This window comes from Gymnoscopelus braueri, assembly GCF_963280865.1.
Source record: "Gymnoscopelus braueri genome assembly, chromosome: 15".
Taxonomy (NCBI): Eukaryota; Metazoa; Chordata; class Actinopteri; order Myctophiformes; family Myctophidae; genus Gymnoscopelus; species Gymnoscopelus braueri.
In genome coordinates, this window is record NC_137620.1 from 28,588,740 (window position 1) to 28,606,494 (window position 17,755).

Genomic DNA, 17,755 nt, shown 5'->3' on the forward strand with positions numbered 1-17,755 from the left:
TTTCGAGGGATCTCCTAGCTCGTAGGGTCCGGTTTCCACCACGGTCTCGAGCTCCGGTGAACCATTTGGACACGGCCATCTCTGCATCCTTCTGGTTTATATGCTGCGTGACGGCGTTCTTCTTTATTGCCCCTAAAATTAAATGACAAGAAGCCAACTTAGTAATGCTGGCTTGATTTTTACATTATGAAACCTTATAAGACAGACTTTTCAAAAGTTTTATATCGCTGAGAAATGTGTATGCTTTTTAAAAACAACCGAGTCAAATCTGAGAACAGTTCAAGCTATTCACACGGCCAAGTGCTACAGGAAAAATGCAGGATTATGTATAGAACCTGACAGCTAAGGTGGCTAAGATGTTCTGATGCATTATTGAGGATTCTTTGCTGAACAGAAAAATTGAGCTATGGTGGCAATTCAGTTTTCATGTAGAACAACAAAGTTCAGGTGGCACCATCATATGTTATGGCAATAACACAAAATCTAATTTACCATATAGAACCTCAAAAAGTGCCAGTCCTCGGAACTCCTTCTTGCCACTGCGTCCGAAAAGGTTATACTCGAGTGCCAGCGTATTGGTCAGGAGGAACCCCATCATCCTCCTGACACAACGGTCCAGGGAAGTCCCCCCAATGTCTGCAACCACGGCAACCTGAGTATGATAAAAGTCACAGGAAGGAAATTCTGTATTAAGTGAACAGCTAAGATGTCAATGCCCGTTGTGTGCATGCACTCAAAGGGCAGGTTAACAGACTACCAATGTGATTAGAAAATACAAGCCCATTTTGAAGTGAATAAGCGATTTAGAAAATACAAGTACATTTTGAAGTGAATAAGAGATTTGAACTTACAACTGCAGACTTAAAGTCAGGGTCACCCAGCTTTAAGTTCATGGACTCGAGATCTGCCACCGTGTCCAGCGGGAACACAGCTCCTTCAGGCAGCTCGAGCGCTGGCAGAGATTGTTTCTCCTTCAGCAGCATGTTCAGCATCTGCCCATGGACCTTCTGAGTGCTCTTTACTTCCTCTAGGAGTCTCACGAGCTGGGTGAACATGTGTGTTCCATGCCTGGTGCTCGTGGTGCTGGACTCGGGCTGCTCATCGGGGTTCCGGCTGTGGGTTGACTAGGGGTTCCAGTGGGGTGGCTCATTGGGGTTCTAGCTGTGGGTCGACTCATAGGGGTTCCAGTGCGGTGGCTCATCTGGGTCCCAGTGGGGCGGCTCTGTGTCACAGTTAATAATAATACATGAAATGCAGCTCAAGGTGCTTCCAATTACAGTAAAGTAAAACTAATTTAACGATAAAGCAAAAAAAGGTAAGCAAAAGCATAAAACCACATTTAAAAATCAACCAAGAGCCAGAGTGAAGAAATAGGTCTTCAGCAGTGCTTTAAAGCTATTCACAGAGGCTGCCTGCCTTAGGTGTAATGGGAGTTTATTGGGGTGCTCACGTTTGTGGGTTCAGTGGGGCGGCTGATCAGGTTTGCAGTTGGGCGGCTTGCTCTTGGTCTTCCAACTGGGGTGTCCACATTCGGGATTCCAACGGGACTGGGGGTTCTTCTGGGACTCGGGGTTCCTAAACATAATGTAACATTTCAAGATGTTAAATTCTCTGTATATTTTTAAAAAAATAACAAAATCTAATTCCATACTTTTTACATACTTGTCTGAGAAGAGGGAGGGCAGCTCACTTTCTTGGACAGTGCATGGGGAGGTGTAGGTGGTAGTTGGCCATCATCGAAAGCTTCCGATTCCTCCTCACTCGTAAGCGCCTCCCTCTGTTTTGGCGTTGGCCTACATTCAGTTAAAAACATAAATTTTAGCAAACATAAAAAAGTAACTTTAAGCAGTAGTTCTCAAAATGGAGTCCGGGGACCCCCATGGGTCCTTGAGGGGGTTCCAGAGCATTCCCAGCAAAATGTATTAAAAAAGTACAGGCAAGAGGGACAAATCAGTTTAACCATGCATACATCAACCATTTGAAAATTGCTGATCTACATGCTCACAACACGCCGCAAAGCAAGGCGTGGTGAGCTTGTAGATCGGTTATCTTCATTTCTTTTGTAACGATGAAATAGGGCATTCATTTACGAAAAAACTAAAAGTTTAATTATGGAGATACAAGGTTTCTGCCCGACGGCAACAATATCAAGAATAACAGTGATCAGAGCTACAGAAACACATTAAATAATGAGTTGATATTTAATGTATACAATCATGCTGTTTGTTGTGCATGGTGAGGGCTTGCATGTCAAACAGCTCATATATGAGAAATATAGCATGACATGACATGGAGGAGCGAGCGAGCAGGAGTGTGAGGAATTGGAATGTGGTCGTCAGTCTAACCTGCTTGTTTCCTCCGGACTCGCATCTACTCTTCACCTCCTGGCTCGGAGGTGGGACTAATGCGTCTAATAATTATAATGGGTTAGATACAGGGGGAAATTCCAGGTTTCAGGGGTCCTTGAGGGGGTCCTCAGATAAATCCCCAGATAAATGAAGGCTAGTTAGGAACCAAATGGACCCTTATGTTGCTGTAACTCTCAGGGTTTATGGTGGTCCGTGGTCTAATGCAGGGGTTCTCAAAGTGGGGTCCGGGAGGGCCCTATATTCATCAGCTATTTAAAAAAAGAAAAACCTTGACATAACACCACAAATCTTGTATAGGGTCCTTGGCACAAAATCTTTTCAGATGGGGTTCCGTGGCCAAATACACACCTTGACAAGAAAACATTTTAGAACCATTGCCTAACAACAGCTATTAGTTACCTCCTCTGTCGCCTTCGGGATGCATCATAACCATCAGTCGCCATGTCCGATGACGTCTCTCCCAGCTGGAGCTTCTCACGAGCCACTGCGTATGTCTCTTCAGGAAGAACACAAAAACAGGGGAAGGGGACATTAAAGCAATACAGCTTGTCATTTGTGGACTGGACATCTTCATCTCCAATTTACTTAGACAAAGAGAGAAGAATTACCCAAAAGAAAAACACACACACACACACACACACACACAGTATTGCTTTACGGTAAAAAAAATTGTTTAGCATGAATTGGCCTCCTGGTGGCGCTATAAAAGGCCCATGAGAAGAATCTGGGGCAGAGGTTCTGCTCCGGCATCCAGGGAGTGTGTGTGCACAGTTTCGCTGCGATCAAGGCAACGGTGCCGGAGATTAACTGTACACAGACCGAATGACACGGACGGAAGGACGGCCGGACAGACAGGGTGCAAAACATGATCTCTTGTCATGCCTTTCGGCCTGGGGAGACAATAAGGGTGGCTGAGAGCATCACATAGCTATATCTAGCCTATTATTAAGTCTACTTACCATGATTACAGTGGTCAGTTGACTCCAACACTGCCAAGCAGCTTCCACAAAAGCCTAAAATGTGAGAACACAAAACATGAACTATGAATGCTCTAACACAGACAAAGCACATTAAAAAAAAAATAACCAAAAAATATCACTTACCCTACCTTTAAAAAGAAAAAAGTGTGTGTGTGTGTGTGTGGGGGGGGACAGATAAATCATGGTAGGTTTTTCTCTAGTAAAAGCTTCACTCTGCCTTCATTAAAATTTCCTTTGGCAAAAGGATTACCCAAAGTATATGAAGCAGTTTCCATTAACTAACCTTGGTGTAGCCGGTCTGGGCCTACTTCTCAGCAGACCCTTGCTACGACTCTGCGTTGTGTTGTGCGTGTTTGATGGACAAGGAGATTCGGTTGGTGTCTTTAGCCGAAACTGTGGCGTATTTATTTCTCTGGACTGCATGAAATAAACACAATGCAGCAGCATTAGTACACAATAGGACGTCTGCAACACACCAGTCTCAGTCTGTCATACAAACAACTGAGCAACTAGTACTTATAAAACATTCAGATATCAAATCTGTCACAATAGATCACAATACACTGTATACCATTACAGTTACACTGGAAATGTATACACCACCGGCTAATTAATATTTTTTAGACATGTAAACAAAACAATAAAATAAACACATAGTACAAAACACAATAGACCAAAAACATGGGAGCAACAAACATACCTGCATGAAATAAACACAATAATGCAGCAGCATTAGTACACAATAGGACGTCTGCAACACACCAGTCTGTGGTGGGGAAAAGAAAAAAAGAAGCCATTAAACATGCTGCAGGTGCTGTGTGTGAGTCCTCACAAGTGCTGCTAAACAGTACACTTAACAAAAAGTTTGCTAAACACTCAAACCTCTGCAAAACAACTACACAGCAACACATTAGCACCATGGAATGACATTATAACCTTGTTTCACAGTTTAAGATTATATAAACACTGTAAACATCATTTAGAACAGAAATCTACATGAGCACAGGACAAACTCTCCTCACCTCAGTCTGTCATACAAACAACTGAGGGAGAGAGGGTGCAACGCAGGTACATGACGTCACTGCAGGAAATGAAGACTTCAAAATAAAAGCATTTAAGCTCCCAAAACGGTCTTTTGTAGTAAACATACCAAAATAAAAGTGACAATAAATAATATTGGAACAATAAAATAAAACGTGAGGGATTATTGGTGGAATGCATTTCTGTATATTTATATACCTGCTACATTGGCAGTGGTGTAAAGTAACTAAGTACATTTACTCAAGTGCTGTACTTAAGTACAATTTTGAGGTACTTTCACTTCACAGAAATACTTCCAATTTTAAGTACTTTTACTTCTACTCAACTACATCTCAGAGGCAAATATTGTACTTTTACCCCACTACAATTGTTTGAAAAAAAAAAAAAAAAAACGTTGTAGATTTTGATTAGTAGCCTATTACAAAACATACATTAGCCACTTCAGCCATTTGAAATAAGCAGATCTACAAGCTCACAATGCGTCGCATTGCAAAACATTGTGAGCTTGTAGATCTGCTATTTTCAAAAGTTTTTTCTGCATTTCAAAACTTGAAATTAGACATTCAGCATAATGAGTACTTTTACTTTTGATACTTTAAGTACATTTTGATAACAAAAACTAGCATTCTAGCTAACATTATGCATTGCTTTTTTCCCCCCCATAACCACTAGCATTCCTATTATGTGGGAAACATCCGCCCAATTCTCCCAAAATAGCAGATATACAAGCCAAAATAAATAAAGTACATTTTTAATTCCGGACTTTTACTTGTAACAGAGTATTTCTACATTGCAGTATTGATACTTTTACTTAAGTAGACGATGTGTACACACTGAAGCTTGGATAGGCTGGCTTAGTGCTGCTCGGATGCAATCTAAAGCCAGCCTGGTATATCCGGTAAATGTTCACATACACACATATGCAAACATGATGTCGTTTCCGTATCCGCTCTAGACCGGAACTATTACCTACTAAGTGAATTGATACCAGACCAGTCCAGTTAGCTCTGTTCATTCTTTTTCTTTTAGTTCACCATTATAAATTAACGAACTGCTTCACAGTGGTGCTGGTTACAACTATGCTAATGCAATTATTAAAAACGCTAAAAATCTATAATTGTATACACACAGATAAACTAATGAGAATGCATTTTAATCACGAAACTTGTGAAAATGGCGGGCTAACGTGAACTAGCATGCTAGCTAATATTATGCATTGCTCTCCGGACTAAGTTGCCACGGCAATATAATATATTATAATAATAATAATAAGTTTAATCAAACGATGACAGCCAGATGATGGTATCTGAACGGGATAATACATACTATTCTCCATACTAGGACTCACTTACCAGTTAGCTATCATGCTAATAATGACTACCAAGCATAGACTGTGCTACCATGGCTAACAAGCTACAATGAACCTCCAGCCCGCACATAATTCACAAAACATTTAGTCAAAGGATGACAGCCAGATGATGGTATCTAAACGGCATAATAAATGGTGGTACAAACTATATTACTGGCCCCAAAAAATGGAGGGAAAACAGCTTGTTACTTACTTTAATACATATCTCTCTCAGTTCACTGCTCCAACACTCCGTCTCCTTGGAGTGTATCCAATCCGAGAAATAGATCGGGAGATTCTGGAACTACTTCTTTTAATGTCCAACAACCTTTTATTGATTTTATTTTGGTTTGTTTAATCTAAAAATCTCCTTCTAACGAAGGGTTGGCGTACGGTAAATGCACCGGGCGGTTTGAGAATTCAAACGGGAATGACTAACGTGACGTCAGTTCCTGTAGTTGCCAGTGTTTCCATATTTTGCGAAAGAAATAAGCAGACAGGTCTATGAAAACAAGCCGAAAACTGTGTATGGCATAAGGTCATGTGGTGACTAAAGGCCACATGGCCTATATATACATATATAGAATTAAGGGATCAAAGCTTTCCCTTTATTTTTATTTTTTTGTATATTGAAAATAGCCGATCTACAAGCTCACAACGCGTCTTCAAACAAGCCGCTTATAATAAGCAGACATGGCAACACTGCCGTGGGCTTACGATGCACGGCTGCAATGCATTCAGGGACTTGAAGTTGACTTTAAAAGTGTTAATTGTTCTTCAACCCAACTTTTTGTTACTTGTAATTGAATTTATCTGCAGGTAGGAACCAACAATCTGATACAGTACCAAACTGACACAGAGGCAGTTATACTTATTATGGGCAGGAAAATTATTAAAGGTTTTTTAAGGTTTATATTATGTGAAATAAACCTTGTCTCAGGTATGAGAAATGTAAAGAGCCCGTCCACAGAATATTTCTACTGTAAGCATTAATAACGGAGGCAGAACTTCCAATGGACATTAACAGGATACTTTATTTATTTAACTATACTAAAGCAGAAAACACTAATAAAAGACGAGAGGTAACCATAGGCAAATCGTATTACAATTCATTGAATGATCAGTTATAAACTATAGTCCTAATTAAAACAGCTCGAGCATGAATTCATGAACACCTAGAATATAATCAAACACATTTACTAGAAACTCTAAAACTACTACTTAACTTTCCAAGGATAGGAAACCCCCCAAGGGGTCTGGGCTTTGGCGCTGGGTCAGCAGACTTTGAATGACAGTTTTGTGTGAGTTGCCCCAGCCAGCACGCCCACGTGGGACCCATATGGTTTCAATGCGGGCTACTTGGGTACCAAGTGGGAATGGGCTTGAACTGGGCAAATTATGAGGGTCCCACATGGTCTGCATATGGGCTAACTGGGCACAGGCTTGAACTGGGCAAGCCCATGCCGGGCCCTCATGGTCTGCATATGGGCTAACTGGGAGTGGGATGGAAGTGGGCAAGCCCATGTGGTTCCCACATGGTCTGCATGTGGGCTAACCGGCATGGGTTGGAAGTGGGCAAGCTCTAGCCTCTAGCCTATGTAGATGAGACGTAAACTTAATCTGTCTGTGTGTGTGTGTGTGTGTGTGTGTGTGTGTGTGTGTGTGTGTGTGTGTGTGTGTGTGTGTGTGTGTGTGTGTGTGTGTGTGCGTGTGTGCGTGTGTGCGTGCGTAGGTTTGCTGTGTTCAGCGCATAGATATCGATACACATAGAACTGTTCTGACTGCTGCTGCTCATTCCAACTGCAGAGCTTCACTTTCTATGCTTATAATGTCTATGCTGACTGAGCTACGCTTCCACGCTCGACGGGATCATAGATGTACAAGCCCACAAGCGTTGCGGAGACGAGTTGTTGTGCGTTTGTAGATCGGCGATTTTTGACGCGCGATACCGTCGTGCGTCGAAGTATAAACCAAGCTCATTGAGCCATGAAAAGCAACTCATTGAGTTCTCAACGGATTTACACACGGTTTGGTTTGTATGATACAGGATTATTCTGGCTGTAAACATAATATAGTATAGCCTAACTTATAAAACAAAAACACTTTTTGTCTGTTAGTTATTGCAGTGAAAGGATATGAATCATATAATACAGCAGTATTTTATTATTAGTCAAAAAGGTACAAAAAGGTGTGCTTGCACATATTTTCACAAATTGGTACCACCTGTGACCATATATATATTTTTTTGTATTACTATGTCATAGCTTATATTTTGGTATGATAAATATGCCAATATAGTAGCACAAACCTACCCCCATGCCCACTTAGCCCATATATAGCCCTTATGGAACCCACTTTTGTGATACCAGTCCTAACCCATGCCCACTTCGCCCGTACATAGCCCATATGGAACCCAGACATGGGTGACCAGTTCTAACCCATGCCCACTTAGCCCACACATAACCCTTATGGGACCCAGACATGGGTGACCAGTTCTAACCCATGCCCACTTAGCCCGTACATAGCCCATATGGAACCCACTTTTGTGATACCAGTTCTAACCCTCTAATTGCTTTAAAAATATATATGTATATATATATTCCAACTTGCTTTTTGACGCTGAATCCAACGGTGCCAGTCTCAAAGCTGCACGACCCCTAGGGGCCAAGATTATCATAAATAACTGTCTCAAAGGCTTGGAAAAGTCATTTTTCAAAATCAAACATCAGATTCTGGGTCAGTGTGTTGCCCAGAACGCGCCCATATAACTTTTGTCATACACAGCCTTACGGTTCTCCTTAATTAGCTGGGGTCAAGGGGCTATCTTCTGCGCGTTATATCTCGATAACGATGCGTTTTTGGAATCCGCCTTTTGGATATGTCGTACAGCTCATTAAGGCGCACGCGTGGATGCCCTTGGTGTCCCGATCCGACATTCCTACGAGAAATTTGTTTTTTAAAGTTTGCATTCACTATGGTCTAAAGGTCTAACACTCTATGTAGCTCCCTGAAAGTAGAGGACTCTGCGTGGGAGTGTTGTACGAGAAAGGCGAAGACATCGACGCGTGCGCCTCTGCGAGCTTTACAACATATCCGAAAGGCGGATTCTAAAAACGTATCGTTATCGAGATATTACGCTTTATTGCGCGTTCTAAGTCGACATTTGGTGACCAGTTCTAACCCATGCCCACTTAGCCCGTGCATAGCCCATATGAGACCCATACATGGGTGACCAGTTGTAACCCATGCCCACTTAGCCCACACATAGCCCATATGGAACCCACTTTTGTGATACCAGTTCTAACCCATGCCCACTTAGCCCATACATAGCCCTTATGGGACCCAGACATGGGTGACCAGTTCTAATCCATGCCCATTTAGCCCACGTATAGCCCATATGAGACCCAGACATGGGTGACCAGTTCTAACCCATGCCCACTTAGCCCGTGCATAGCCCATATGAGACCCATACATGGGTGACCAGTTTAACCCATGCCCACTTAGCCCACACATAGCCCATATGGAACACACTTTTGTGCTACCAGTTCTAACCCATGCCCACTTAGCCCATACATAGCCCTTATGGGACCCAGACATGGGTGACCAGTTCTAATCCATGCCCACTTAGCCCGTACGAAACCCATATGAGACCCAGACATGGGTGACCAGTTCTAACCCATGCCCACTTAGCTCGTACAAAGCCCATATGAGACCAAGTACAGGGTGATCAATTCTAACCCAAGCCCACTTAGCCCATATATAGCCCATATGGAACCCACTTTTGTGACACCAGTTCTAACCCGTGCCCACTTAGCACGTACATAGCCCATATGGGACACAGAAAAGGGTGACCAGTTCCAACCCATGCCCACTTAGCCCACATATAGCCCATATGAGACCCAGACATGGGTGACTAGTTCTAACCCATGCCCACTTAGCCCATGCATAGCCCATATGAGACCCAGACATGGGTAACCAGTTCTAACCCATGCCCACTTAGCCCACACATAGCCCATATGGAACCAACTTTTGTGATACCAGTTCTAACCCATGCCCACTTAGCCCATACATAGCCCTTATGGGACCCAGACATGGGTGACCAGTTCTAACCCATGCCCACTTAACCCACATATAGCCCATATGAGACCCAGACATGGATGACCAGTTCTAACCCATGCCCACTTAGCCCGTACAAAGCCCATATGAGACCAAGTACAGGGTGACCAGTTCTAACCCAAGCCCACTTAGCCCTTATATAGCCCATATGGAACCCACTTTGTTACACCAGTTCTAATCCATAACCACTTAGCCCGTACATAGCCCATATGGGACACAGAAAAGGGTGACCAGTTCCAACCCATGCCCACTTAGCCCACATATAGCCCATATGAGGCCCAGACATGGGTGGCCAGTTCTAACCCATGCCCACTTAGCCCACACATAGCCCATATGGAACCCACTTTTGTGATACCAGTTCTAACCCATGCCCACTTAGCCCATACATAGCCCATATGAGACCCAGACATGGGTGACCAGTTCTAACCCATGCCCACTTAGCCCACACATAGCCCATATGGAACCCACTTTTGTGAAACCAGTTCTAACCCATGCCCACTTAGCCCATACATAGCCCATATGAGACCCAGACATGTGTGACCAGTTCTAACCCATGCCCACTTAGCCCACATATAGCCCATATGAGACCCAGACATATTTGACCAGTTCTAACCCATGCCCACTTAGCCCACACATAACCCTTATGGGACCCAGACGTGGGTGACCAGTTCTAACCCATGCCCACTTAGCCCACACATAACCCACATAGAACCCACCAAACTTGCCCAGTTCAAGCCCGCGCCCACTTAGCCCATATAGAACCTATATGGAACCCACTACAATTGCCCAGTTCAAGCCCATGCCCAATTGGTACCCAAGTAGCCCACATGTGCCCCACATGGGGCCCAGGTGGACATGTTGGCTGGGCAGAGGTGTTCAGTTGCCTTCACAGCACATTTCTGGTTCTGTTTCTGTACTATACTTTGCAAACTAAGAAGACAGACTATAAAGAGCAGTTTTTACTGTCAGTAGCATGGATGTAACCTGGTGGTGTTATTATAAGATTTTTGTTTTACCACCACCATCATCATCATCATCACCATCATCATCATCATCATCATCATAGCGGTCCTAACTATCAGACTATCCTATAACCCTTTCAGACCGAGAACGCATCTGTGTCATTTTAAGATTTCTTTGGCTATTCAAAAAAAGCAGATCTACAGGCTCAAAGCGCGATACCGAGTGCCGCGCTATGAGCTCGTAGATCTGCTATTTTTTTTTAATCGTGAAAATGTGTGCAAATCTTTGAATATCTTAATCCGTAGAGAACATTTTTAACTCTGTTACAACTTCTGGGGGGTCCCTGGAACAAAATATTTTGAGATGGGGGTCCGCGGCCAAAATTCATATAATTTTGGGGGTCCTTAACATGAAAAAGTTTGAGAACCACTGATTATAGCAACACATTTTTTTTAGGATTTAGAAGACATTAATTTTGTAGAATCCCCAAAAGCAAAGATTTGAGTTAAATTTTTTTAAAATATATATATTCAAAGATTTGCTCAAATCTTCAAGATAAAAAAAAAAGCAGATCTACAAGCTCATAGCGCGGCACTCGGTGCCGCGCTATGAGCTTGTATATCTGCTATTTTTGAATATCCAAAGAAATTTTAAAATGACACAGATGCGTTCTCGGTCTTAAAGGGTTAACAGTTTTCGACTTGACCTGGGGAATCATTGGGTACCTGGGGAAACCCAGATGAGAAAATGAAGGGAGGCAATAGAACAGCTTTTCATTGCATGGTTTTTAGTAGCCCTGGTTCAGAGCGTTAGTGACTTCGCTCTTTCCGTCTCGCTGACATATTTTACTTTCTGCCCAAAAAGTGTATTTTACAGAGTAGGTGGGGTGCTGAGAGGCTCCCCAGTGCGGAGAATAGACTTTCAACAACACAAAACAGCCTTTGCTTCTGTGAGTAGCGAAATGGTTTTGTTTATTTTCACTACTCTTGAGCGCTGGCAGGGCAGTGGAATACCTTGTACATGCGCAGAGCATGTACAAGAGCGTTAGTCAGAGCGTTAGTCAATATTAAATCTTAAACATTCAATTTTAAGGTATGTCATCACCTCCTCCACCCATCGTTTATGGGTAGGTGTGCACAGCTTTCTTTGTCCTCTTTGTGAGGCCAAACTATGAGGTGTCTGGCAAATTAAATGTTCTACATTTTACTCAAAGAAAAAGTGAAGAAAAAAAAAAGATTTGTCTTGATGTTCAACCAGCAGAGTATTTGTGGGCCATAACGTTGAAGGGTTCAACGTTAATGAACACAATGATATCATTCAAGACATGAGGCAAGTGCCAGTGGAAGTTGAAATAGGGAATGCTGCTGCTTGTAACACAGAAGATTAGACATAAGGAACTTACATAAACCATGTGGTTGAGGTAAAGCATTGGGGGACTGAATACCAGGAATTCCGGCCTTTAACTTTTCCCAGTCAGAATATAACCAGGTTTCATTAGCGCAATGACCTGTTGAGCAATAAGGATTTGGATAGGCAATCACAATAGTGCGTAGAAAAAAAACCCTGAAGGGGGCGTCAACAAGTGTTTGGAGCAGCGGACATCTTGGTGGGGGATACAAAGGTTGACTTAACATTGACCCCCACCAGTATGTCTGCAGCTACTATGCCACGCCCCCCGTGGTGACGATACGTTGCCAAGCACTATACGAACAGCAGTATGCAAATAATTCATTGGTGGCCTTGATTTGACTTCCTCTTCCTTTATCTGAACTTTCCTCTTTCTTATCTTTGTTGAATTAATTAGATAGAATAGAATAGAGTGAAATTTATTTGAGCGGTATGTTACAGAACAATCCTTTTGATGAACACGCATCATAATTTGCTACCATTTCTTATCTGAAAGTCGTTTCTCAACACTAATATTGAGTGGAATAGATATTAATTCTCTGTTGCATGTGAATGGCCCTTGTAGTGGATTAATCTTTACTCCACTCAGCAGCAATCTAATCTCTCAGTTAAACTCAATTTCTTTCTCTTATTCTGTCTCCGTCTCTCTGTCTCTCTGTCTGTCTGTCTGTCTCTCTCTCTGTCTCTCTCTCTCTCCCCAGACTGTTAGTGGTACGTCTCCTCTCCTCAGTGCGTCCTTCCCATCTCGTCTCCCTGGTGGAGGAGCTCGAGGAGTCGATCTGTCGCCACGCGGTCACTATCATCCTCCATCATCAACTCAAGGAGCCCCATGTCGTCCTGGTGACTGCCCTGCCCAGCAGAGACCTGAGCTGGGAACTTAACAAACTCGGGGCCCAGGGCTACGTGGGCCCTCCGGGGCCCTCACCGGAGATTCCCATGTGCGAGGGAGACCAACTGCTCATCCGTTTCAGTGGCAACATCACCTCCACAGGTAGGGAGCCATAACCAATAGCCATAACCATTAATGCTGGAATGAAAGCTTACCATGAATGAGGTTTTCTTACTGTCTGATGACAAATGAATGTCACAGGAATTCTGAAAGACACAAACTTGCATAAGCCTAGAAGAGAGAAACATACAAATAATTCTATATGTGCTGGGAGGTTGGAATTGCATCCTCTCTCAACTGAGAGGTCTAAACATTGACAGAGTTCATATTTCAGAGTTTATCAGTATAGCGTCCCCACTCTCCTGTATCTTTTCCCACTGAATTTGTGCTCCATGTTTTGAACAGTAGAAACAATATTTCTCCACAATGTTGTTTGCGTCAACACGGACTCCATAATCCTAAACATAGGATGCTTTCTCTGCCGAGAAAACAATGACTGGAACTCTCTTTTATCTTCGGTCTACTTCTCTGTTTGAGGCACACAGGAATGTGTTGAGAAACAGATATTTCGTGATGGCAAACATCAATTACGCACACACACGCACAGACACACACACTCACGTGCATGCACGCACACACACACACACAAGGTGACTATGGCAACGGCACGTCCAAGACCCGCTATAAAGCTGTCCCAGGTATCAGGTGGGGTCAGCAGACAGCGAGTTAACAGCCCTGTCATGTCAACACTGCCTTATCTTTGCCGCTGCTTGTTGCCACAACTCCAGATGCCTTAGACCTTACAATAAACCTGATGAATTATATGTTTACAAAAGAGGCCACTGGAGCGGCAGAACATAAATGTTAATCTTGCTCGGGCCTGTCCGACCGTTTTGATGTTTGGAATGTTAATGTCAGTGTTTGTGGAGCATCGGCTATCGCTGTATGTGCGGTGCGCGGACCTCTTAATTTACACTGTCGATATGTTGTTTGCTCAGCTGTGAGGTCCGTGCTGAAGAAAACTCCCATGGAGGCGTATTAAACCCTGCTAAAACGGTAAAATCACCATGCTGCCGACAGTAATACCCCAGATGTTCTTTACAGTGGTTATAAGTCCTTTGATGATGTCGACAGTATTTAAGCCTTAAGTTGTGCCTAGCTGTGTTACTATCACACCCACGATCGCAGTAATGCATGTGGTATTATGGCTGTCATACAAAAGCTCCAATTCACCTGAAAAGTCGACAGTTTTCTTCAAGTTAGACACCCTGGTGGCTTAACCTGTCCTCATTCATGAGTGTGACTTCCGGGATTTGAATCAGGTTCAAGGCCTGTATTGCAAGCCCTTCCCCTCTCTACCCTTCCTTAATACATAGTAAAGTGTTAGCCTACTTAACACTCAGGACTGTCAGTAGATATGTGTATTGTACACATATATACTACAAAAAAGAGATATGTCATCAAAAGATTTCCAAAAAGTGGTATAAAAAATATATAATTCATAGTGCACGAGCCACTTTTTTCAGAAAATCCTGTACTGTGCTGCCCATTAGGACGTAAAAACAAAACAACGACACAACAACAACATGGCAAGACTTGTTCACAGTCATCTTCGGTTTTGTGTTTTTGAACAGGAACCCAAAACAACCAAAATGGCGGAACATACGAGCGTATCGCCTTTCACAGTCAGCGTAAGAATCATCTCCTCTTGCGTCTGACGGAAGTGGACCCGTTCGGGAACTACAGTTCGTCTCATTACAAGGGCACGGCCATCTTTTATAAGATCGCCAGAGACCAGCTGGTGTGGCGAGGTGACGGGACGGTACCTTCCAACACCAGCCACCTGGGGGAGCCCATGTGCAAGCTGTCGCTGACGTTACCCAAGGTACTATTACTGTAGGCCAGTGGTTTTCAACCCTTTTCATATCAAGGTCCATTATTTATTCGGAATTTGAGCCACGGACCAGCGTTTTGATGAGATTTTGACTCTCAGAACCAAAACGTTGAATATTTTGTTATCGTTGGATAACATTTTGTCCACAATTCCATGCTGTATTGATGTTGGTACCATAGGAGAGATAATAACAGGCAAACGTTATCGAAATAACAATTCTTTAATTAAGTAATGCAGATGTTTAACAATAATTTAACTCTTGGGAGCGTAAAATGAAACCAAATGGACCCGTAAGGGTCCATTTGGTTTCATTTTACACTCTCAAGAGTTAAAGATCTAATAAGGGTCCATTTGGTTACTCTCAATTATTTAGCTGGGGACCACCTAGAAGCCCCTCAAGGACCACTGGTAGTCCCCGGACCACTGGTTGAGAACCACTGCTGTAGGCCTACAAACTAACAGAAACTCTATACCACAAGGACACTTTAAAACCATGCAGAAAGAAAACATTATTCAATGTTGTGGCCGTCCTGTTCCCTTTCAGATAGAGAGAACCATCAACCGACCCATGAGCACAAAAGTGAAGTTATATGAGACAGGTCAGTGAAATGTCTTTCTCTTGCTTTCTGTCTTTCTCTCCATGGACACTCCGCACACTATACTAAAGCAATAAGCCATTAGAGTGTTTTATAATGGCTGAGAGGCCTAGGTAGACACAAGGCTCAATCTCTGAGACATTGCTTATTGCTTTTCTAAAACGGTTACAAATTATGGCAACATGAAAATCATAGACACGTCCCAATTAAAACAGTTCTTAATAATTCGCTACAAGAACAACTTCTACAAGAAAGTAGTTCCGAGACTAGTCTAGTAGACACTAGATTAGTGCCTGTTCACCAATCAGAATCAAGCATTGTGACTGACCGTTTTAGAATAGTGAATGTAGAACTGTCCATTATTCCTGCCAACTTCCTTCATCCCTCCATGCAACAGTGCCTTATCATGTGCCTCTGTAGCACCTATTTAGATTTCCATTATGATTTAACAGCAAACTCTCTGTCTGTCTGTCTGTCTGTCTGTCTGTCTGTTCGTCTCTCTCTTTCTGTCTCTCTCTCTCCCTCCCTCCCCCCCTCCTCCACTGTGTCTTCCTCCAGAGCCTCTGTCAGACTCCATTCTCTCCTGGCTCTCCGAGGAGCTGTCGGAGGAGGAGGTGGCGTACCTGGTCCTCTCCCTGCGTCTGTGCCGCAGCTCCACCCAGATGGTGAGGCTCCGCGCCGGGGCCTGCCCGTCGGCCCAGACCTTCCACCTCCTGGCCCTGTGGAGGAGAGGGACCCCCGCGGCGCAGCACCCCACCAGGGCCTCCCACCTCGCCCGCTGCCTGGAGAAGAGCGGCAGGCCCGACCTAGCCAGGGAGCTGCTGCTACGCAGTGGTGTATAAAGTAACTAAGTACATTTACTCGAAGTGCTGTACGAAGTACAATTTTGAGGTATTTGAACTTTACTTGAGTATTTCCAATTGATACTTTTACTTCTACTCCACTACATCTCATCTCAGAGGCAAATATTGTACTTTTACTCCACTACAATTATTTGAAAACTTTAGTCACTAGTTACTTTGCAGATATAAATTATTACATTATAAAACATACATTAACCACTTTAGCCCTATTTTATGCCTAGGCTATTTGAAAATAGCCGATCTACAAGCTCACAAGCGTTGCATCCTGTTGTGAGCTCGTACATCTGCTATTTTCAAACATTTTAGTACTTTTACTTTTGGTACTTTAAGTACATTTTGATACCAATACTTTTGTACTTTTACTTTTGAATTCCGGACTTTTACTTGTAACTAAGTACTTCTACATTGCAGTATTGATACTTTTACTAAAGTAAAACATTTGAGTACTTTTTCCACCACTGCTGCTTTGGCAGTCTTCTTAGCAGGTTTTGAGGGTTTTGATGTGATAATCATAATGGCTTTTAGTATGAGGTTTAGATATGGCTCTTAGCTGCAGGGAATTTATAATGGGACCAGGCCAGCCAGCACTGTGATAAGGAAATTCTATCAGTCACTGGGCATGTCTGCCAAATAAGCTGCTTGCAATGATGTGTCTCATCCACATGGGGTCAGTGTTCGCCTGTCAGATTCTTTTCTCTGTAACATCCCTGAGTCTAGTAATGTTAAACATTTCATCCGCATGGGGTCGGCATTGGCCTATCAGATTCTTTACCGACTCTATTAATGTTGCTAAATATTACTAAGTATTTGAAAGGGTTGATGTTTATTTTACTGACATGTTAAATGTAGTGGTCTAACCTTTTTGATACTGAAGCTCTTTGCAATTCAGATCTTCCCAGGATTTAGTTGTGAAATGTCAAAACCCTTAAACTACATTTCTCAGGTATTTATTTGATTTTATATTTTTTTTACTTTTTGGACATCACTACATTAGACCAGCGGTTCTCAACCAGTGGTCCGGGGACCACCAGTGGTCCTTGAGGGGGTTCCAGGGGGTCCCCAGGCAAATTAATAGTTAGGAACCAAATTGACCCTTATGTGTCTGTAACTCTGAGAGTGTACAAATGGAACCAAATGTTGGTTCCATTTGTACACTCTCAGAGTTAAATGAACACCAATGATGATGATACAGTGTAGATTGGGACCCCCAATAAATCAAATTGGTTGAGTCCCTGGCATATCTTTTCAAATGGGGGTCCATGGGCTAATATGTGTCAATTTGGGGGTCC

General features: G+C 43.0%; 1 protein-coding gene across 1 annotated transcript in view; it reads left to right on the forward strand.

The window, feature by feature from the left end:
* Window positions 1-16,445, forward strand: part of dthd1 (death domain containing 1) — a gene marked incomplete at both ends in the record, with an annotated part of 28,985 nt that extends 12,540 nt beyond the window's left edge. The window contains 4 exons of the mRNA XM_080450882.1: window positions 12,926-13,215; window positions 14,748-14,998; window positions 15,552-15,606; window positions 16,162-16,445. Coding sequence (XP_080307008.1) covers window positions 12,926-13,215; window positions 14,748-14,998; window positions 15,552-15,606; window positions 16,162-16,445 — 880 coding nt within the window. The remainder of the gene's footprint in view (window positions 1-12,925; window positions 13,216-14,747; window positions 14,999-15,551; window positions 15,607-16,161) is intronic.
* Window positions 16,446-17,755: the final 1,310 nt, after the last annotated feature.